The sequence below is a fragment of the Cupressus sempervirens genome, chromosome 4 (assembly GCF_028749045.1).
Source record: "Cupressus sempervirens isolate cs-2001-9-10 chromosome 4, ASM2874904v1, whole genome shotgun sequence".
NCBI lineage: Eukaryota > Viridiplantae > Streptophyta > Pinopsida > Cupressales > Cupressaceae > Cupressus > Cupressus sempervirens.
Genome location: NC_143121.1, coordinates 537205283 through 537229528, shown reverse-complemented (window position 1 = coordinate 537229528; position 24246 = coordinate 537205283). Strand labels below are relative to the sequence as shown.

Here is a 24246-nt window from a genome sequence, read left to right as displayed (position 1 = left end):
GATAATTACAAGATTTAGCACCTACCTTCAACAATCATTAGTAATAAATGTGGGTGTACTATTCTTTGTCATTGGCCAAAAAGTTAAAAGAATAAAGAAGAATGCATAAATCAATTCTAATGATATTTCTATGAATATATTATTATCAAACAAATTATTTTCACAATCAACAATAAAATAAAATAAAATAAAATTATGGCAATCTTTTGTAAACAATTTCTTTGCTAATCTTTATCCTTTATGAATTTTATACTCTTTCATCTTGTATTTCCTATTATAAAGATATTATTTGTAATCTTTCTTCATCTTAATTATTTTATATTTGATAAAAAAAATTAATAATACATATAAATATTTAAATACATTTAAAAAAATTTCACTTCCTGTGAAACTGATCAAAACCCAAAATTCTTACTACCCCTCATGTTTTCTAAATGGTCTCAATGAACTCTTTACAAAGACAACAGTTCACAATATCATAAATGTCTTAATCAAAATACACCAGAAGACCAAAAGAATGACATAAAACAAAAGGTAAAACGTAATAAATTCTTCTGTCTTGATCCCTTAGACCACCAGAACTCATAGACTTCATTCAATTTCATTCAATCATTATTATGCTCATCCGTCCATCAAATTTAGGCTCGAATAGAGTTATAAGTAATCCATTTTAAGATTTTTGAAGAAGCTTCTTTTTACGTTTAAAACCCACAGATTTTGCAGATCTTTGATGGACGTATGACTGTATCATTTGTCCCTGGTGGAAGCTACGCACGTGCCGGCTGCAACGGAAATCTATTTGGTTTGATTACCACCTTGTCTACACGACAATCAATCTCATTTTAGCATCTGTACTCATCACAAACTCCTCACTTGAAATTCATCAGAACGAAGGGAGTATTTGTTGTTCTTATTGTCATTCACGACCTCTTGAATCAGGTCCTTTTATTCTAGATTGCAGGAGCAGGGTGAATTGGGTATGGAGGAAAGCAGCTCAAATAATTCGCAGGTCAGAGAAGAAAAAGGTGGTCAGGCCCGGAATTCAAAGGGACTCCATCTGTTGCTGCGCTTAAGCCGTTGTTACCCCGCTCGCTGGAACGAGGCCTCTTTGAAGCAACTTCTTCGAGTAAATTTCCTCTGCATTAAACAAAATTTCAATTCATTTTAAGCTCTGCTCTGTACTACGAGATGTCGACTTATTTGAATAAGATTTGTAATCTTGTTTCCTGCAATATATGGGTAATTGTTAAGTATTCTTACTTTAATAGATAGGGATCGAAAAAATGTTAATTTGGTGAAACTCCCTTCAATTATTGTGCTAATGAGTTTGATCAACATTTTGTATAAAAGGTGTTTTAGCAATTCATTAAATTGTATGATGATATATATGTTTTCATGTTTAATTTTGACACAATCTTTGATAACCCCATTTCATGTCTGATTCGATAAAGATTGGTTCAAGTGGAGTACCAACGAATATTCACTTACTTTTCATATTTTTCTTGGATCTGAATCGAGGGCCTTATATATTCGACATTCTTGGCGTTAAAATAGTTTTTTAATATGAAAAACATTGAATAAACTATGAATATTGAAAAGGACATTAAGCTTGGACAGTTCAAAATGTTTTGAAGAACATGTTTTTTATTTTGTTTGGTAAAATAATGAAATGAACATACGGGATCTGGACTTTATCTCAATTTATAAACTTCTGTCTAGAAAATTAGGTTTTTGTTATTTAATGAGACTCCTCTTTGTTATCATCGGCATTGACTAACTAATGATATAGCAGCAATTTCTGGAAGAGATTGTGTTGGAGTTTTTGTGTCAATGTTTTGGACCACACTCTGTGATCCATCATCAGGACAGAAGAGAGCTGAAGGATGAGTAAGAATAGATTGATGGATCACAGAGTGTGATCTGAAACATTGGCACAAAAACTCCAACACAATCTCTTCCAGAAATTGCTGCTATACATGATGAATTGTGGAAAATTGATGTGTTTAACTAATGATGCATAGCTGATTTCAGTCCTCCTGAGTTTTTTGAAAGCATTCAAATAAAAATCACAGGTCCCGAAGCTCCAATAAAACGTCTCTATTTCTATTCAGCCAGGAGTGCCTTTATTATTGTTTCGTTTAATCTAGTGGTCACCAGGATACCAAGATCTTCGATGTGTACCCCTGGCTACAAACTTTCCTCTAGCCAAGCTTTGAAAAAAAATGTTATAATAAGTGCAGGCTAACGTTATAGCACTAAACTGCACCAGGTTAATAGCCTGTATCAACAGAATCATGTTCAAGTGACATTTTACTCCATGGACCGACAGATGGTGATAACTAGATTGGCAGAGTGCTTTGAATTCCACTTTACTAAATAAAACTTTTACCGATGTTGTATATTTATGTTACTAGAATCTAGCTATCCCTTGAGGCAACATGCAGGTCTAGTTTCTTGGTCAAATCCAAAATGGGGTCTAGTGCATTATATATTATCAATTTTTTTATAGAGAGTACAATCATATCAATTGTTATATGTAGAGATTGAGGATACAGATAAGTCATTGCTGGAGCTTTTTGCTTACATGAAGATGCAATACACGTAAACATCTTTAAGAGGCCAGTTTTTCCTCCTTTTCTGAATACAAGTTTTGTACACACATAATATTTGGTAACCAGAAGTCAAATGTATAGTATTGATTTCTCTGATCATATGTGGTTACTGTATATTTTTTTTCTCCATCTTCTGTCCATAGCTTTCAAGAGCTTCATTGAAACATTTTTGTCAAATGCTTGTGGTTTGTTATTGAGTGTTTTCTTGAAATATTTTTGTGTGGCTTCTGTATATCATCAGGTGCAGCTTGGTGATTAATTATCTATCACGGTACATCGTACTGTGTTCAAACTTCAAATATCTTGTCTTTGGATTATCCGTATTGCTTGTATAATTTTCTTGAGGCAATGCCAGTGTAATTTAGTACTATGTTTTCCCACGTGAGCTCCCATTTATTTCTGGCCTATGTTCTACAGCATTTTGGGGACAGGGACTGGGGAACAGTAGGGGGCGCATTTCTATAGAAGGTTTACTAGAGGACATTTTAACAGGATGGAAGTATATGTACCCTTTTAAAAAATGACGAGTATATGAATTTTGAAAAAATGGCAAGTACCCTCTCAATGAGGGGGATGATGAACAAATGACATAAACAAGCCCTCTGAACACCTTTGAATGCACTTACTATGATTATGATGATGAAGGGATTACATCAGAATCTTTACATCAAAGACAAGAAAGATTTGGCCGCTTAGTTTTGTTGTCACTTATTATAAGTTCTTCACTTCGATAGATCCCTTCATCAAAGTGGAAATTAGTGATTTTATAAACCTTTCTAAAGTAGTAATTAACGAATGCAAGAGCATCGTGGCAATCTTGCATCACTCAAAAATATTTCTGATTTTTCTTTTAACAAGGGTTATCTTAGCACAAAGTTGTTATTTCTGGAAGCTTACTATATACAATCTGTTGGTCATTTGAGTTTAGAATGTTTTGATTTCTTCCCTAGAGGTTCATTTTAGATGTATCAGTCTGCCAGTAAAGTTTCATTGCAATATCAAGTCTATTTGTGAAGTTATAGAAAATATTGGTATTTGTAGAAGGGTATAAAAATTTTGAACTCAGTTTTGAAGACTTTAGAGGCTCTGAAAAGTGGTCAAACCTCTGTTGACTGAAGCTTGTGCGAGTTAAGTGCTGTAGAGTAGATTGTGACATTTTTGAAATGAGGTCATAATAGTCAATTAGAGCAACTGGCGATGAGTTATGGTCTTCAGAAGTCGCACCACCTGAAATAGATGAAAATGAATTTCCTTCAAAATTTCTTGATTTCCAAAAGTTGAATGTAATAGACTATGAATAATAATAATATAGAGTTGGTTTGCCTCATAGTCTAGGGTTAACATTTCTAGAACCTTCTTGGGTAGTGGAAAATTGCCTATTAAAGAAGGCCCATAGGGTTGTCTAGGACAGTTTTGGGGATTGTTAATGGTAGTTCTGACTTATAGAACATTGTAAGGAGAATGACTATGTGGCTATGCATGATATATTATTGATACATCTAATTCCATACTTTTGGAGATAATAAGAAGCTAATTTTTTGTTCTTGCAACTTGCTATTATTTCTCTATTTCTGTTGTGTGTTTGTTTTCTTCATCAAGATTTCTCTATTTCTATTATGTGTTTTTACTCTTCATCAAGTGGTGTCAGAGAGAAGTTCCTGAGTGGGTAGACAGGTCACTGAATGTGAGGTAGTTTGCACTAGGTTTGTGATTGTGGGTTTAAGTGATAAGCGTGAAAATGCCTCCATGAAGGAATCATGGCGGAAGAGTTGAAGGCGTGACAGAGGAGGGAGTTAGAGACCTCCAGATACAAGTTCAAGCATTGCAAGAGGAGATTTGTAGACGAATGAATATTGTAGTGAGAGATGAAAGTGAGGATGTATTTGAAGAAAATGGGCATGTTGAATTTGAAGGAGTGAAAGCGACTAGGAACCCTGAGGAAGCTAGATTTTTTAGGGCCATTTCTAGGATTAGAAAAAGATCCAAGATTGAAGTTCCCACATTTTCGAGAAATTTTAACCCGGAGGAACTGCTCAACTAGATCAATGAATTAGAAAAATATATTTAGTATGAAGATATCAAAGATCTTGAGAGGATCAAATTTGCAAAGGCCAAATTGAAGGGTCATGCAAAAATTTGGCGGCAGGAGATTCAGTTGGAGCAAAATAGAAGAGGGAAGGAGAAAATCACAAGATGGGATCAAATGGTAGAGAAATTGAAGAGACAATTCATTCCTCTCAATTATGAGCTCGATTTGTTGAAGAGAATGAAAGGGTTGAAGCAAGTAGGAAGATTTGCTCATGATTGTATGGAAGAGTTATATCGAATCCTCATTGCAATAGGCCATGTGAAAGTTGACAAGGAGAAAGTTGGCCATTACTTTAATGGGTTAAGTCCAACTATTTAGGAGGAGCCAAGTCTAGTTAGAATGATTAGTATTGAAGAGGCATGCTAGTTTTCCTTAAGGGTGGAAGAAAAATTGAACAAGAAGTTCAAAAGTATGAAAGGCAGAAGAGGTCATGGTGGAAAATCCAATGGATGGTCTTATAGAGGTCAAAATGAAGATTAGAAAAAGAGTGATGATGCTAGTGGTAGTTGAAATTAGAGGGGAAATAACTAAATCGTTCTTGTGATCAAAATAACAAGGATCAGAGAGGAAGAGGAGGAGGTCAAGGACCAGGGAGGAGGAGGCTTTTGTGGGACATGTTTAAATTGCGGAGGGCATAGAGCTTATGAGTGTCCTCAACTTCAAGGGAGAACCAACAAAAGACCCGAGGGCAATGCACACATTGCACATGTAGATGAAGATGCCAAATCATTGCATTTTGAAGATGCTGAAAGAGGAGAATTCTTGGTTACTAGAAGAGCCTTGTTGAGTGATGAGAATGAACCTGAAGTTGAACAAAGGAAGTATTTGTTTCATACAAGGTGCAAGTGTAATGGTAAAGTGTGCAATGCCATGATTGATAGTGGTGGCATAGATAATCTTGTTTATGAGGAAATGGTTAATAAGTTAAAGTTAGAAAGAAAGAAACATCTGAACCTCTACCTGATTGCTTAGTTGCAAAAGGATCATAAGGCTTTGGTTAATTAACAATGTCTGGTAAAGTTTAAGATTGGAAACTATCATGATGAGGTTCTGTGTGATATTATGCTTATGGATGTTTGCCATTTGTTGTTGGGAAGACCTTGGCAGTTTGATCATCATGCAATACATGATGGGTATAAAAATACCTATTCCTTGACAGAGGATGAAGTCCGATGTAAGATGAAGCCATTGAAGGGCACAAAAGAAAAGATATGAAGTAATGCTAGAATATGTTTAGTAGATGGAAGAAAGTTTCTAGAAGGTATGAGGCATGATCATGTGTTTTGGTGTACTCTAAAAGATGGTAAAGAGGAAGTAGAAGATGTACGTATAGAAGTTGCAGATTTGTTGGATGAGTTTCAGGATATGGTATCCAATAATGTGCTTGATGGATTGCCACCAGTGGGATAGATCAGTCATCAAATGGATCTCATTCCAAGAGCTAGTGTGCCAAATAAGGCAGCTCGTAGAGACTCCAACAAAAAATGAAGATTTGAATAGACAAGTAGAAGAGTTGTTGAGAAAGGGCTGATTCGCGAGAGTTTGAGTCCATGTGCTATACCAACAGTTTTGGCAGCAAAGAAAAAAGGAGAATGAAGGATGTGTACAGATTCTTGAGCCGTCAACAAGATAACTATCAAGTACCGATTTCCCTTGCTAAGAATGGATGATATTATATATTGTCTGAGTGGATATATGTATTTTGCAAAGATAGATATGAAGAGTGGATATCACCAAATCAAAATGAGAGGAGACAAATGGAAGACAACCTTTAGGACAAAGGAGGGCTTGCATGAGTGGTTAGTCATGCCTTTTGAGCTATCCAATGCACTGAGCTCATTCATGCTGCTCATGAACAAGGTATTGAAAGAGTTTCTAGGTAAGTTTGTCATTGTTTACCTAGATAATATTTTGATCTTCAATAAGACATTAGAAGAGCATATAATGTATATTCATAGGGCCTTTGAGAGGTTAGGGGTAGAGAAAATGTTGATTAATTTGAAGAAGTGCAGTTTTGTGAAGAAGTTAGTGTATCTAGGATTTGTAGTTTCAGCAGAAGGTTAAATGGACCTAGAGAAGGAATATGCTATCCTTGAATGGCCTACTCCAAGGAGTGCTAGCAAGGTAAGACCTTTTCATGGTTTGGCTAGCTTTTAGAGAAAGTTTATCAAAAGTTTTAGTAGTGTTTGTGGACCCTTGACTCAAAAAATGAGAGGGGATAGGAAAGAGTTTAAGTGGACTACAAGAGCAGACAAAAGTTTTGAATTATTGAAACAAAAAGTTACAAAACAACCTATTTTAGCACTAACAAATTTTAATAAGGTATTTTAAGTAGACTATGATGCTAGTGGTAATGCCATTGTAGCTGTTTTGAGCCAAGAAGTTAGACCTGTTGCTTATTTTAGTGAGAAGTTAAATGATGCCAAAATAAAATATTATGTTTATGAATAGGAGTTTTATGCTATAGCTCATGCATTGAAGAAGTGGAGACATTATCTTTTGCTTAAAGAGTTTGTTTTATACATTGACCATCAAGCTTTCCAGTATTTGAATAGTCAAGGAGAGTTGAACTTGAATCAAAGGCATTTGAAATGCGTTGAGTTTTTATAGAGTTACACATTTGTATGAGTGGAATCTCTAACAAGGTTGCAAATCCTCTTAGGAGACATATTTTGCTGACATAGATGCAAATAGAGGTTATTGGGTTCAAGGAACTCAAGAGTTTGAATCCAGAGGATCCTGATTTTGTTGCAACTTGGAAAGCTTGTACACGACCTATTACTTTAGATAGAATCAGAGAGTTGGATTTCATCATACAGGATGGTATGTTATTCAGAGGTAGTCAATTCTGCATTCAATGAGGGAGAATCTCATCAAGGAGAATCATAGTGGAGGGTTGGCTGGACATTTTGATTGAGATAAAACTATTGTTTTGGTTAGTGAGAATTATTATTGGCCACAATTACAACGAGATGTCAAGAAGTTTGTATAGAGTTGCAGAGTATGTTAGATGCAAAGGAAGCAAAGCAGAACACAGGGTTATATCAGCCATTACCTGTACCACAGAAGGCATGGGAGGATATCAATATGGACTTTTTTTTTGGTTTACCAAGAACTCAACAAGGGCATGATTTGACTTTTTTGTGGTAATTGACAGGTTTTCAAAGATGACACATTTCATTCATTGCAAGAAGACTAATGATGTTGTTGATGTGACAAAATTAATTTTTAGTGAAGTGGCGAGACTACATGGTTTGCTGAAGAGCATAGTTTCAGATTGAGACACCAAATTTGTTCGGTACTTTTGGCAAACATTGTGGAAGAAGTTAAAGACAAATTTGAAGTTCAGCTCAGCACATCATCCACAGATTAATGGGCAGATAGAAGTGGTGAATAGGAGTTTGGGGAATCAGTTGCAATGCTTGGTTAGAGATAAACAAAAACCAAAGAGATGGCATTTAATTTTACTATAGGCAAAATTTGCACTCAATAATTTCGTCAATAGGAGCATTGGTAAATCACTATTTTAGATAGTATATAGTATATAAAAGTAGTCTGTGAAATGCTTCTAAATTTAGAAAGTTGGACAGAGGGGATATGAGTAGTGCCAAAGCTGAAGATTTTGCAGAACACATGAAGAACTTGCATGAGGAGGTGAAGAAGCACATCACTAAAATGAATACACTGTACAAGGCTAAGGCATGTGAGAAAAGGAGGTGTACGGATTTTTGGATTGGAGATGAAGTCATGGCTCATTTGAGAAAGGAGGGATTTCCAGTTGGAACATATAATGGGTTGAAGATGAATAAGTTTGGACCATCCAGGATAGTGAAGAAACCTGATTCAAGGAATGCCTAGAAGTGAAATTGCCCAGTGAACTTGATGGAGCCCAAATTTTGGCAAAATATAGGACGTCCATTTATGAAATAATGTTGGAGACTTGATAAAAAATTGAAAGCAATGTTGGTTTGCTGAAGAAAAGAAAGTTCAAAGATGCAGCAATGATGATTCTTACTATGCTGTTTGCAGCATTGAATATAAGTCTACAAAACATGGATCAGTGTTTAGCGTGATGTGCGCCATGTAGATATGGATCCACAAAACATCTACTATGCAGCTAGAGAGGATAGTCATGGCAGTAGGAACAATCAAAGCGCATGAACATCTGCTGCCTCAGCAATTATTAATGACATCTTTGACACATGGCTAGGATCACAAAATGTTTTGCCAAATTCATATAGGCCTCCTATTCTGCCATAGAAATACCCACCTCCAACTAAATTTCCAGCTTTGCAGTCACATCTTGTATATGCATTAGGACACCTCGCATATGAACCTTCTACCTAAAATATTTTATAACATGCACATATGCCAATGAACTAAAAACTGTATGTACCACACTAGCATGAAGCTTTCTTTGAGTCCATTTATCTGCCAATATAGGTCCAGTCACATGTGTTTTAAAGATTGAATAATTCCAGATAATCTGCATGGAGCTGCTCAGCACTAGTTTTTCTTGGTTGAGGATTAGGAAAGTGATCGCATCTATTATTTAAAACTGTTTATTTTGTCAAAAGAATGGCAAGAGCTGGCCAACAAAAGCTTACATTTAAAGTACCTATATTCAAGCCTTGTCCTCTACAGTACTACATACAGGAATCTCAGACAGCTGGCTTCAAGCAAATGTCTTTTATATTGTCTCCTCTCAACAATTGATTTTACCAGAGTTATATACATACTAAACTTCTCGAAGCCCCTAGACTACTCTTGGCAACCATAACTATGAGGAACTATACAACCTCTCACATTTCAATCTAATTGAAGCTCAGGCATTTCATATCGTGTACCGCACAGACAAGAATGTCACTCTACAAATAGGAAAACGATATCTGCAGAATTGATGATGCTTCACCTTTTCAATACTCAAACAGACATGAAGGTTATTGCACTAATGAAGGCCATTGTCATAGAAAAAATGGATGCCCGAGTCTGATAAAGAGCCACTAACAGTGGACTGTGGATAGGTGCATCCAATTCTTGCTAATTGATACCAAACGTATTCTAAAACATTTTATTATCAGGAGCCTTCACCATATTTAAGGATTTCCAGAAATGATTGCAGCAAGATAAAAAATTGTGGATTTGTGAATTGCTGCAGCAGACATCTATGTTTTTGCAAACTCTACATAGGCATGGTGATATATTAAACAACAGTGATTCAACCCAGAATAAATGTTACAAACTCCTATTAGCAATATGATATGAATACGCAGCATTGATGAGAGGGAACATTCTGAATATACAAATTCCTCTAAAATATTTGAAGTATGTGAATTAAATCAATTCTGGGAGTATCTAAGAATGGGTTTGGTTGACGGTATGCAAGCAATGGTCACTTTCAGAAAATAAATGATCAATTGTGGAAAAAAAGAGTTTTCAGAGAGAACACGAGACTTGTGTTGATGTCATAATGTCATCGAAAGAATAATCAGATATTCATAGAACTCATACCCAACGCCCATATCTAATATAGATACAGAGGGAGCAAGGAACGATGCAAATTATAGGAGTATTGAAAGGAATCGTTTTGAGAATTTCTTTAAAGGCAGAGCAGTATACTTGTCGGAAGTGATATGAAGGAGAAAACATGTGCGTGTAAAAGAAATGAAGCTTCACGTAATGATCCCAGTTAGATGCTACGTAATAAGAAATGATGCCATTATGTTCAAAGCTTAAATTCACTTTAGAAAAGCTCTGAACCAAGTGATCAGGTTTGAGGAGAAGGTCTACCTAACTAGGTGTAGCAGAGCTTGAAGTGCAGGGGAATCAAGGTGATTCTTGTTCGTTGACCAGAATTGATTGTGGAATCCTGTTAGAGAATTGGTAAGCTCTTGGATTTCCAATCTGCGATTTTGGGAACCAACAGAACTAAATATTTCATTAGTATTTAACATTTCAGATTTGACAAAGTATCATGAAGGAGGTGTTGAAGATAAGGTCATAGAAGCACAATGGACTATCCCAACAACTACTTCAGCTAGGTAAGAGATTGAAGATATTTTGGACAGTTGTGTTGGCAGAGGCACAAGAAATATGACTTATGAAGAACACTTGGTTAAATGGAAAGGAAGACTTGTTGAAGATTCATCATTGCTATCAAGGGAGGAGGTTAACTATTTCAGTTTTCCTCTGAATACCTAAGAGGTGACAAGATCACTTCTCAAATTATCCTGGGTGTCTAATGTTGGCTCGAGCATCCTGGGGGTAAGGGCACTCTTGCATCACCCAAAAATATTTCTAATTTGTCTTTTAATAAGGGCTATCTTAGGGTAGAGTTGCTATTTTGGAAGCTTTTTATTTTTAGTAAGTTGGTTGTTTGAGTATAGAATGTTCTGATTTCTTCCCTAGAGGCTCATTTTAGATATATTGGCTTGTCAATAAAGTTTAATTGCCATATCAAGTCTATTTGTGAAGTTATAGAATATTTGGGTATTGGCAAAAGGTTATAAAAACTTTGAACTTAGTTTTGAAGGCTTTACTAGATCAAAAGGGGTCAAACCTCGGCTGATTGGAGCTTGCGTTCGTTAGTTGTTGTAGAATAGTTTGTGATATTTTTGAAATGGGGTTATAATAGTTAATTGGAGCAACTGGCGATGACTTATGGTCTTCAAAAGTTGTGCCACCTAAATTGGATGAAATTGGATTCCTTCAATTTTTTTTTTGAGTTCTGGAAGTTGTTGGGGCCTACTCTAATGAATAAACTATGAATAATAATAATTTTTAAAGTTTGGTCAACCTCAGGGTCTAGGGTTAAAATTTCTAGAACGTTTTTAGGTGGTAGAAAATTGCTTATACAAAGTAGGCCCATAGGGTTGTCTAGGATAGTTCTGGGGATGTTTATGGTGGCTTTGGTTTACAAAGTATTGTAAGGAGAATGCCCATGTGGCTATGCATGTTATATTTCTGAAATTTGTAATTCCATACTTTTGGAGACAATAAGAAGCCAAATTTATGTTCTTCCAACTTGTTATTTCTCAATGTTTGTTGTGTGTTTGTGCTCTTCATCATTAATGTAGAGACAAGATCGGGAATCCTTAAGTACATTATTTATCTTCTAGTTTGTTGAGTGATTTTTCCTAATGCATAAGATAGTGACCAGTTCCCTTCATAATGTCTTCGATGTTGTAGAGTTTTTCTATTTGTACACCTAGAAGTAGAGCTTCATCATCTACCTCATTGTTAGTGTTTTGTTTGTGCTTCTTAAAATTTCGCTCATCAAATTGCCTAGAAAGCAATGGATAGCACAACTATCTCTGGACGGTCTTGGGTTATCATGAGAGGCACCGTCAAATTTAAGGGAGGATTCCATTTGACATTTGACTGATCCCAAGGGGAGCCTCAAGAGTTAGAAATCCTAAATGGGGTGATGAGCAAGTTTATCCAATAGTGTAATCATATCTCTAGCCCATGATGTGAAGAGGCTTTTTCTTTGAGATTTGGAGGAGACTTTTGTCATTACAACTTTTGCAATAGCTATTTCGAGCTTTAAGATGACTATGTACAAGCTTTGTTCTTAGCATGCAAAAGTGCTTTGATTATGCTTTTCCATCTATAACAAATCAACACATAACAAATATTGTAATGTCCCCTATTGGTACCTTAATTTATCCTAAATTTCCCGTATGTTGTAGAGTTTTTCTATTTGTACTCCTCGAAGTAGAGCTTCATCTTCTACCTCATTGTTAGTGTTTTGTTTGTGCTTCTTAAAATTTCCCTCATCAAACTGCCTAGAGAGTCATGGATAACACAACTATCATTGGACAATCTTGGGTTATCATGAGAGGCACCGTCAAATTTAAGGGAGGATTCCATTTGACATTTGATTGATCCCAAGGGGAGTGACAAGAGTTGAAATTCTATAAATGGGGTGAGTAGCAAGTTAATCGAATGGTGTAATCATATCTCTAGCCCATGATGTGAAGTGGCACTTTCTTTGAGATTTGGAGGAGACTTTCGTCATTACAACTTTTACAATAGCTATTTCGAGCTTTAAGATGACTATGTACAAGCTTTGTTCTTAACATGCAAAAGTGTTTTGATTATGCTTTTCCATCTATAACAAATCAACACATAACAAATAGTGTAATGTCCCCTATTGGTACCTTACTTAATTTATCCTAAATTTCCCATTTAGGTTTTGGTTTGTAATGTCCCTTGATAGGAACAATCATTCGTTCTATTAGATTTAAGTTATATGTTCAAATTATTATTATTCATGCTCACCCTATTACTATTCTGCCACAATGATAGAAGGAGTCATTGTTATCCAGGTTGCCTAGAAACCGACATTGGATTCCCTCAAAGTTTACAAGTCCAAGTCCGTATCCATCAAGGCTTACGAAACACTGGACCCTACCCTATCTTGGGATAGAGATCCATTACTTTGTTTTTTACAAGCCCCTCCTTGGTAACATCTCAATCTTCCCTTCTTGGCCAAGTCCTCTCCCCCCCCTTTTGCCCCATGCACCGGGGACTTGGGGATTCCGTTCTCCTGTCCCCAGCGGTGCCACCATATTCCACCACCTCCGTTGAGGATGGGGGGATGTCCCGGTGTTAACTATTTACGGATTTGACTATTTATGTTCCATGTTCCAATTTATTGCTATGTTTAAGTATTTACTCTTTTTACATCTTTATGTCTTCTATTGCAATACATCTTTTCATCACTAGCATTGTTAAGTACCATATGTATAGTATATACAACCCCCTCCGTCTTGGCCCCCCACTGCTGTCCCCAAGTTAAGGCCTCTCTGTCCCCTTGTTTCAGAAACTTGTCCCCCCGTTCCCCCATCCCCTAGGGTGGTGTAACTATGCCAAATAGTAATAAGATTGAATATGTTATCAATATATACTTAATTAAATGTTTAAGTATATTCATCAATATGACCATATGATGGCTTTTCATCCCTATATATATATATAATTCTGTAAATTAGTATCTAGTTTAGATACGTAACCATCTTGTTGCTATCATATTATGGTTATAGAATAGTAAATGGTCTTATATCTTTAATAAAAGTACTCTTCATATTGTATAATGTTGTCTTATTTCTCCTTATTTTAATTCCTATTCCTTGATATAACTCCCTTGAATAGGTCATTGTGACCTTGTGGTGATGGTATACTCTAGCCATGTAAATTCTGATTATAACTTTGCAATTCGCTGCGTATATAAACACATAAGTGCTGGTTGAGATGGGCTGAAAATTATATTATGTTGATCCCTCCTTGATTGGCACTACAATGCATTATCTATATATATATAAAAGGGCGGAGTGAATCTTGATTGCAGAGTTCATGCTTGGTAATATTGGATACCTATGTTGTTTCAAACTACAAGTGCTGCAGAGCTTAATTTCTTCCTTATCTTTTTCATATCACTGTTTGTGTGAATGGCTGTCATTTATTTATCTCTGTTTTTTCCCTAAACTTCCTACCGGTATATCCACCAGGCGGTATGGGCTTGCAATCGCCACTCTATCTTCTGTACTAAATTTCCATATGTCCATTGAATGTAGAGAAAAAATAAAGAAAACTCCCTTGTTCCATATTTCACTGACCAGGTATATGTGCCCTATGGGAGTGTTTGGCAAGGATTGTTTAATAATTTTTCATGTCCCCGAACAATGTTTCTGATGGCTTCATATATGCGTGGCAATGCAATCCCTTGAGACATGTTCCTCCCAGTGTCTTCCAGCATGAGTTTTTGACTGAGATGTTGTTAGCCTATTATAGTCTAACTCATTATATACCATAGTTCACATTAATCACATTTTATTCATTCAGTCAATATTATTAATACTCGATTAATCATATAGTAATATATATTTTTTATTTGAGTAATGTTATTGATTATTATTGTTTGATATTATGATTATAATTTTTTTTAATAGATATTATTGGTTCCAGTAATATGATTATTAATTAATGTTATTAGTATTGATTAGTACTATTGGTAAGTATGACATGATCAAATATTGATTAACTATTAAATAATAAATTTATGTATTTATTGTCAAAGCTATATAGTCCGCCTCTCCAAATTTTGCATGTCCTCTTTTAATAGTGAAAATTGACAACTGAAATCCGTACATGTTTTCCTCTTATCAACTCATAATGTTACCCATTTTAGTTTCCACAAAACCAAGTTTGCATGATTAAATGCTCCCAAATTCATCTCTATCTTGTTATTCTTTTATACTAGATAGTCCAAGTAGAATCATCATAGAGTGTACACTTGAAAACATATGCATGAATATGTGAACACACAATGTATACATGAAGCATACACACTAGTGCATGAAGACATGAAGCACACACATTGATGCATGAAGACACGAAGCATACACGAGGTATACCCATGATACACATTGCTAGATCCATTCTAATTGATTAGGAGAAAAGAATTGCTAAATACATCTTTCATAATCAATCATGATTTAATTTGGTAGGAGAGTCTTGAGAGAACATGTGTAAGTTGTTCAGCCCAACTAATCCCAAGAGCATGCAACATTCTACTATGAGAACACACCTAGCCCACAAGAGGCAGGAATGTCCTACTATGGCAATTCCATCCCTTGGGGTGACCTACACTTGGGGGAACCGGGAAACTGCAATTTGCAGCTTGTTTCTTCCATTTGATCCAATTGATTATGAGGTTATCAACAGCACAATTACGCCCATACTCTATTCATAATATAATATGTTTCTAATATGTTCACACTTTTAGATTCATTTCCATTCACTAAAATGATTTCGTGTTTATCATTACCTTGCAAATGACAGGAACATAGCTCTAATACCACTTGTAATTTCCCCTATTGGGACCTAACTTAATTTGTCCTAAATTCCCAATTAAGCTTTGGTTTATAATGTCCCCTGATAGGAATAGTCATTCAATCTATTAGATTTAAGTTATCTGTTCAAGTTATTATCATTCATGGTTACCTTATTACTATTCCGGCTCAATGATGGAAGGAGTCGATGTTATCCAAGTTACCTAGAAAGCAACAAAGGATTCCCTTAAAGTTTATGGGACCAAGTCCATATCCATCAAGGCTTATGGAGCACTGACCCCTACTCTATCTTGGGACAAAGATCCATTGCTTGGATTTATACAAGCTCCTCCTTGGTAACATCTCAATCTTCCCTTCTTAGCCAAATAGTAATAGGATTGAATGTTATCAATATATAATTATTTGAATTTTTAAGTATATTCATAAATTATTTAACAATGGTTTCATCTCTGATTATATATATATATATATATATCAATTTGCAATGAATATATATTTATTGTGTATAATCCTGATTTTATTAGTAGTATATATAGATGTCTGATTATATGTATGACCATATGATGGCTCTTCATCCCTAATATTATATATATAGTTCTATAAATTAGTATCTAGTTTAGATACGTTACCAACTTGTTTTTGTCATACTATGCTTACAACATAGTAAATGATCTTATATCTTCAATAAAGAGTATTCTTAATATTTTATAATATTGTCTTATTTCACCTTTTTTTTCCCGTTCCTTGATATAACTCCCTTGAAGAGGTCACTATGACCCTGTGGTGATGGTATATTCTAGCCATGTAAATTATGATTATAACTTTGCCACTACCTGCATATACAAACACACACACACTAGTTGAGACGAGCTTAACAATATATTATGTCGATCCCTCCTTGATTGATAGTACAATGAATTACACACACACACACACACACATTGTTCCTACTTTTCCCCATGTAAGGGATGATTAAATCTTGACTGCATAATATATGCTTGGTAATTTTGGAAATCTATGTTGTTTCAAACTATGATTATTGTAGATTTTACTTTAGTCCTTATCTCTGCCATATCACTGTTTATGTGAATGGTTGTCATTTATTTATCTCTATTTTTTTGCACAAACTTCCTTCCTCATATCCTATGCTGGTATATGCACCAGGTGGTATGGGTTTGCTCGTCAGTTTGCCTTCTTTCCTAAAGTTCCATATGTTCATTGAATATAGTGAAAAAATGAAGAAAACTCCCTTGTTCTATGTTCTCCAACCATGTATATGTGCCCTACGCGAGTGTTGGGCGAGGATTCTTTAATAACTTTTCATGCGTCTTGAATAATGTTTCTAATGGCGTCATATATGTGTGGAAATGCGTGTTGGAATAACCGCTAGCCTTGCCCTTCGGGATTCGTGACATGACTTAACCGCCTCCTATGTTCTATTAGTGTAGTGATTGTATCAGGCATTAACAGGTTGATCTTTTGGTGCAACGACAACTGTAGCTTTTAACAAGAGGTATCAAAGCTTGGTCATAGGTTCGAATCTCCTCGGGTAACACTGAGGGGGGAATTGTTGGACTAACTACCAGCCTTTCCCTTTGAGATTCGTGACATGACTTAACCGCCTCCTGTGTTCTATAAGTCTAGTGGTTGTATTAGGCATTAACAAGTCGATCTTTTGGTGCAATGGCAACCCTAGCTTGTAACAATGTGGTCCCATGAGAAGCATTCCTCTCGGTGCTTTCCAACATGGAGTTTTTGATTGAGATGTTGTTTGGCTATTATAGTCCAACTCATATTATACAATAGTTCACATTAATCACATTTTATTGATTCAGTCAATATTATTAATACTCGATTAATCATATAGTAAAATATAATTTTCTATTTGAGTAATGTTATTAATTATTATTGTTTGATATTATGAATATAATAATTTTAATCAAATATTATTGATTCCAATATATTATTAATTAATGTTATTAATATTGATTAGTGTTATTGGTAAGTATTGCATGATCAAATATTAATATACATTATTAAATAATAAATTTATGTATTTATAGTCAAATAATATTTGAACCATATATATATTAATTTGGGCTCGTAACATATAGTGTTCCAAATGTAGGAGAAAATGGTAATCTTTAAATTGTTGTAGAGGATAAATTATGAAGTTTATGTGCAATTTCAATTGACCGCTCACTCACATCTAACATTTTTGTGTTAAGGAAAAATTCAAAAACAAAAGCTCATTTGTTTCCTTTTCCTATATTGATATGGTGTAATAACCTTGTCTGGTTATAGCTTAAACAAAACATCAATTTCTTTTATTAATCAACAATCTAGTATTTTGTCAAACACTTGGCAAGCATTCTCCAATACTAGCATATGATTTAAATTGCTATGGGCTGAACTAATCCACAAACTACAAATTCCCAAGTAGCAATCTTGTTAATTTAGTTCCAACTCATTTGTAAAAGTTATACTGGCTGAATTATGATACTAATTTAGTAATGAACAAAGAAGAATTTCCTCATTCAATGTCTTTGCACACTAATAAACTGTAAATTCATTTATTTATATCAATTGAAAACATAGAACTTGCTATAGAGCATCCAATTAAATTCTGAACCAAATTACGGTCTCCAGTGTCTGCTACATGAGCCTCACATAGGATAGTGGAGTTCCAAAATCAAATTGCAAACCTCTAGGTGTTGAACGCAGCCCCACTTTAGCACAACATGGGCTCCCAACTTGCGACGCAAGTCACAAAAGTCAATGGATTCTCCCAATACAATTGCAGCATGTCTGAAATAAATGCAGGCCCTAATTGGTGTTTTCTGCCTTGTCAAAAGAGATCGTAGGCATGAAAAATAACACAAGTTGCTGCTACAGGTTAATATGACAGCCTTCAAGAATGCACAGCAAGCTCTAACCAGCATACATAGGTCGGTAATATATAAACGCTGCTCCCAGATTTTTCAGAATTGATCCCAAAATTCTTAGCTAACAAACGCTTCTCCTAGCCATAGATGAACATAGTAAGGAGATGTCACAATATCAGATCCAATCCATTATACATCAGCAATGGATGGAAACTCACAACTCAGAAACTCTCACAAGAGATAATCAAAAGATAAATTATAGCAGCAAAATCTCCTTAGACACAATTGAACAGTAGGAGAATGACAAATTGTATACTTCAGCACAATTTGCAAGAGTAATTCTGAGAATAACCCTTATACTTCAACAAGGGCACACAAAATCAGGATTCAGAAAAGCCACAAAGGCAACAAAAGTAAATAAATATTCAAGCATGCTTTTCAACAAATGGGCTTGTATTTATAACCTCTAAATGCCCTTTTGGTTGTCAAAATATAACTTCACTCAAGAAGCTTCACCACACAACATTAATTAGAAGCTTCCATAAGATTCTTTCACTTGACTTGGCTTAACTAATTAATAAATGGCTCTTTCCAATGATAACTCAACCCTCAACTTAAGTGAAATTATAAAGTTAAATTATAACATTATAATAAGCCATTTAATAATTTAATAATAATTTGGCCACTAAAAATATAATAACTCCTAAAATACTCATCATTTAAATATGTCGTTTGAAATAGAAGTCATACCTATTATTTCTCCATGTGACCAAATGCACTTTCCAAAAATAGAAAGGGTCCATCTCAATCAATACCCCACTTACCACAAATAGTAAATACACAAAACTAAGCCCAAACGAAGTCCAATCTAAGCCAAACGAAGACCAACTTGTAGCTTACTGAATTGTGGAGAAGACAAGACCCTCCTAAGCCAAGCCACTGGCTCAGAAGACCCTCTATTCGCAATAATTAGCCTACGAGGATCGCAATAATAGGCTAATTCCTAAAACTCCAATGCTGGGAAAATTGAGGACATTACAGTCCTCCCTCCTTGAGATTGCTTGTCCTCAAGCAATCCGGCAACACAAGAAACTCAACCTCCACCCGGATTCCAAATGAAGAAGTATGTTACATCCCTGTCAATACTAAACCAACTGCATGCCAATATCATCAGCTCCATCAACATTGCCTGCAATATAGCACATAAAACTTGTGCTGATGATGTAGAAGTCAGAATGTCACCAAAAGGAAACTCCATAGAAGATATATGCATCCTCTTCTTCCTTGTATCCACCCACATAATATCTATTGGACTGGAATCCTAATCATCGCCAACAATCCCTTAAAAAGACATAACTACGGGAGAACCATATGCACTTATGCCAATTGTATCAACAATAGGTGTAACCACGTCAAAATATGTTGTCACAAGAACATCGCCAACTACTGCAACAAAAAATTGAATTGAATCTGTAGATGGTGAAAACTGAGTCCAACTCCACTCAGGTGAATGATCAACATCAACCCCAAACAGCAGATTGTCATAAGACAATGCTGCATCCATGTCAAATATAGGATTGTCCACAAAGTGAACCTCACCACTGTGTTGATTGGAACAATAACATGACTTTGCTTTGACACCACTCATCTCATCATCATTGACAAGTGTACTATCATCAGGGCACACATCTACAACCACTGCATGCATATATCTAAACTCCTCGCTAGATGGCTTAACCAACACAAAAGTGGTTGCTGATATGACAGTATCCTCGCATGCTCCTACTCCCACTATTGTTGCATCACCATCAAATGCATGATCTTGGGAACTCATGCCAACAACTGCATCGTTTCACTCAACCTGACATGAATTCTCATCACATTCCACCACAATTGTGCCCAACTCATGCAGTGTCTCATAAGAAATGTCCCGCACATCTGTAGCCGCAACTATATCATCACTGTTCACTCTTCGAAAAAGCGATATCATGCTCTGCTCAAATCTCGGATTTGAAATCAATTGGGTCATCCGTTTGTGATTTTGATTCAACTCATTCACTAGCACATCCAACTGCTTCACAATACCCCGTATCTTAGATTCTCCATCCCTTGGTGAAGAAGTACGCCCTTTGCGAGTATAATATCTACCCGGTATGAATCTTTTATTACCATCCATACCATTGAATCAAACTAATAACTGAGCCCAATTCATGTAGGCTGGTAGGAATCCGCTCTGATATCACTGCAATAACCTCGTCTGGTTATAGCTTAAACAAAAAATCAATTTCTTTCATTAATCAACTATCTAGTATTTTGTCAAACACTTGGCAAGCATTCTCTAATACTAACATACGATTTAAATTGCAATGGGCTGAACTAATCCACAAACTACAAACTCCCAAGTAACAATCTTGTTAATTTAGTTCCAACTCATTTGCAAAAGTTCTACTGGCTCAATTATGATACTAATTTAGTAATGAACAAAGAACAGTTTCCTCATTTGGTGTCTTTGCAAAGTAATAAACTGCAAATTCATTTATTTATATCAATTGAAAACATATAACTTGTTATAGAGCATCCAATTAAATTCTGAACCAAATTATGGCCTCCAGTGTCTACTACATGAGCCTCACATAGGATAGTGGAGTTCCAAAATCAAATTGCAAACCTCTAGGTGTTGAACACAGCCCCACTTCAGCACAACATGGGCTCCCAACTTGCAACACAAGTTGCAAAAGTCATTGCAAGTTCTCCCAATACAATTGTAGCATGTTTGAAGATAAAGGTAGGCCCTGATTGGTTTTTGCTAACCTGTCAAAAGTGATCGCAGGCATGAAAAATAACACAAGTTGCTGCTACAAGAGAATATGGCAGCCTCCAAGAATGCACAACAAGCTCTAACTAGCATACACAGGTCAATAATATAAACGCTGCTCCTAGATTTTCCAAAAATTCCAGAATTCTTAGCTAACAAATGCTTCTCCCAGCCATGAACACAGTAAGGAGATGTCATGATCTCGGATCCAATCCATTATACAATAGCAATGGATGGAAACTCACAACTCATAAACTTTCACAAGAGATAATCCAAAGATAAATCACAACAACAAATTCTCCTTAGACACAATTGAACAATAGGAGAATGGAAAATTGTATACTTAGCACAATTTGCAAGAGTAATTCTGAGAATAAACCTTATACTTCAGCAAGGGCACACCAAATCAGAATTCAGAAAAGCCACAGAGGCAACAAAAACAAATAAATATCCAAGCATGGTTCTCTCAACAAATGGGCTTGTATTTATAACCTCTAGATACTCTTTTTGTTGCCAAAATGTAACTTCACTCAAGAAGCTTCATCACACAAATTAATTAGAAGCTTCCATAAGATTCTTTCACTTGACTTGGCTTAACTAATTAATAAATGACTCTTTCCGTTGATAACTCAACCCTCAACTTAAGTGAAATTATAAAGTTAAATTATAACTTTATAATAAGCCATTTAATAATTTAATAATAATTTGGCCACTAAAAATATAATAACTCCCAAAATACTCATCATTTAAATATGCCGTTTGAAATAGGAGTCATACCTATTATTTCTCTATGTGACCAAATGCACTTTCCAAAAATAGAAAGTGTCCATCTCAATCAACACCCTGACTTACCACAAATAGTAAGTACACAAAACTAAGCCCAAACGAAGTCTAATCTGAGCCAAACGAAGACCAACTTGTAGCTTACTGAATTGTGGAGAAGACAAAACCCTCCCAAGCCAAGCCATTGCCTTAGAAGACCCTTTATCCACAATAATTAGCCTACGAGGATCACAATAATGAGTTAATCCCTAAAACTCCGATGTTGGCAAAAATGGGGACATTACATAGGGATCAATGGAAAGGATTTGAGAGGCTTATTTTCTTGAGTTTATTTCTTGTCATAAACTTTCATTTGATTGCTGGCCAATTAGGGTCCCATGGGCATGTTGGAATAGATGTCTAACCATTTTTATTGAGAAAGATCTATTGTTAGAGTAGACCCATTTGATCTCATCCTTCTTTCTACTTATATTTGTTCTGCATTGTCTCAAACTCTCAAGATGGGCTTGATAGCTTCCACTTATATGAGGGGTAAAGCTATTTGGGATGTCTTTACGTCTATATTGTTGAATTTTGTCTGCAAATTTTGTTTTCATATAATTGAACCCTAATGGAAAGAGAGATTTGTTTATCATTTCTAGGTCTACCGTATCCTTTAGAGGTTGATGACTACCCCACGAGTTTTCTTAGAAGTCATTGTTACATCTCAAAATTTTGCTACATTAAATAATATTCTAGCCATTGGAAATTTTCATGTGAAATCAGTTGTTCGTTAAATTCGTTGAAGATAACAGTTCTTGTGAAATAGCTTATAATGATAAAATTGTCGATTCTTGTGAAATGGAATAGCAGTTAGTAGTTGACATATCATGTGGATGTTAGCTAGCCGTTAAGATGAAATTGGAAAAATGAATATCATAGAAATTTAAAATGATTATGCAATGTATTTTATTTTAAAATCTTTAAAATCTTGGAAAATGTTTTTTTTTGGATTGGTAAATGGCTGAAGCCTAGATTAATTATTATTATTTATTGTAATTAATTATTTTTATGTGTTAAGCGAATTCGAACCCAATACCTCCCACATGAGAGGCTCACAAGTTATTGTTGTGTTGTAGGCTCTTGCCTAAATCTTGGAAAATGTTATTACCGGGAATAATTTGTATTTTGTAGGAACAAGACGACTAAGGGGAAGCATTGCCAAAATGAGAGTTAGGAAGGGGGCACCCAAATCCATCGTCTGTATAATCAGGTATGAATTTCACCACCTAGCCCAAGGATTTGAATGACTTGACAACCAAGGAAGTATAGGGATTACTATGAGCTAATTAGTTAAATAATTATAAAAAGAAGCATTAAAAAGTAACTTAAGTAAGATTAATGCCTTTATCAACTCCTCGCTCTATGCAAGCCAACATACCTTGGTATAAAAATATCTTGTCTATACTCAGGCCTGTCTGGGTATGAAATATGTACGTATGTATACATATACACACACACGTGTGTGTGTGTGTGCGTGTGCGAAATAATCATAGCGTACACACACACACACACACACACATATATATAGTATGCAAATATATATACCTACATATCATAGGACTCGGGCAAGCATGAATATATGGTAGGTAATATTCTTATACCAAGATATGTTTAAAAATATCGTTTTGCACCTTCCTTTTATAATCTTTTTCCTTGGCGTGGGCATGGTTTTAGTTTTTTTGCTCGATTAACCTTATTATCGCCATCTCATGATATCGAGCTAATAGTTTATATATATATATATATATATATATATATATATATTCATTTTTGAATTTCAAATCATCAAGGCAATCTTGCAATGTTTACATCGTGTTCATTTTGTTTATAACTGAACCATGCGGGAGGCCTTACCATCTTGGCCGATACTAGTTATAATGTGTTTTATGATCCCTGTGGGGGAGACTCTTTTTGGTACAATATTCATTGTTCTCTCTATTCTTCTGCAAACATTCCAAACATTGTGAAATAGCTGCACTATAATATTGTTGTGTACCTCATTGAGGTGGGACAAATGAAGCCATTAGCCAAAGCTGTAAGTTCAGGCTGAATTTTGTTCTTTGACACAAACAAAAGTCATAGTGTCGGGTCATTCTGCTATCATCAATACTTCAGACTGATAAGAAGAATCAAGTCATGCATTGGTTTCCTTGTTAGTTCCTGC

The 24246-nt window shown here is 35.3% G+C and overlaps 1 protein-coding gene across 7 annotated transcripts in view; it reads left to right on the top strand.

The window, feature by feature from the left end:
- The first annotated feature begins 430 nt into the window (after positions 1 to 430).
- The window catches only part of LOC149562308 (uncharacterized), a 63568-nt gene continuing 39752 nt past the window's right edge, over positions 431 to 24246 (top strand). The window contains exons 1-3 of one of the 7 annotated variants that reach the window (XM_089825833.1): positions 431 to 534; positions 715 to 802; positions 955 to 1126. In XM_089825833.1, the coding sequence (XP_089681959.1) occupies positions 980 to 1126 (147 nt within the window). In that variant the 5' untranslated portion in view covers positions 431 to 534; positions 715 to 802; positions 955 to 979. The other 6 variants (XM_089825834.1, XM_089825830.1, XM_089825832.1 and 3 more) reach the window with 6 other exon arrangements.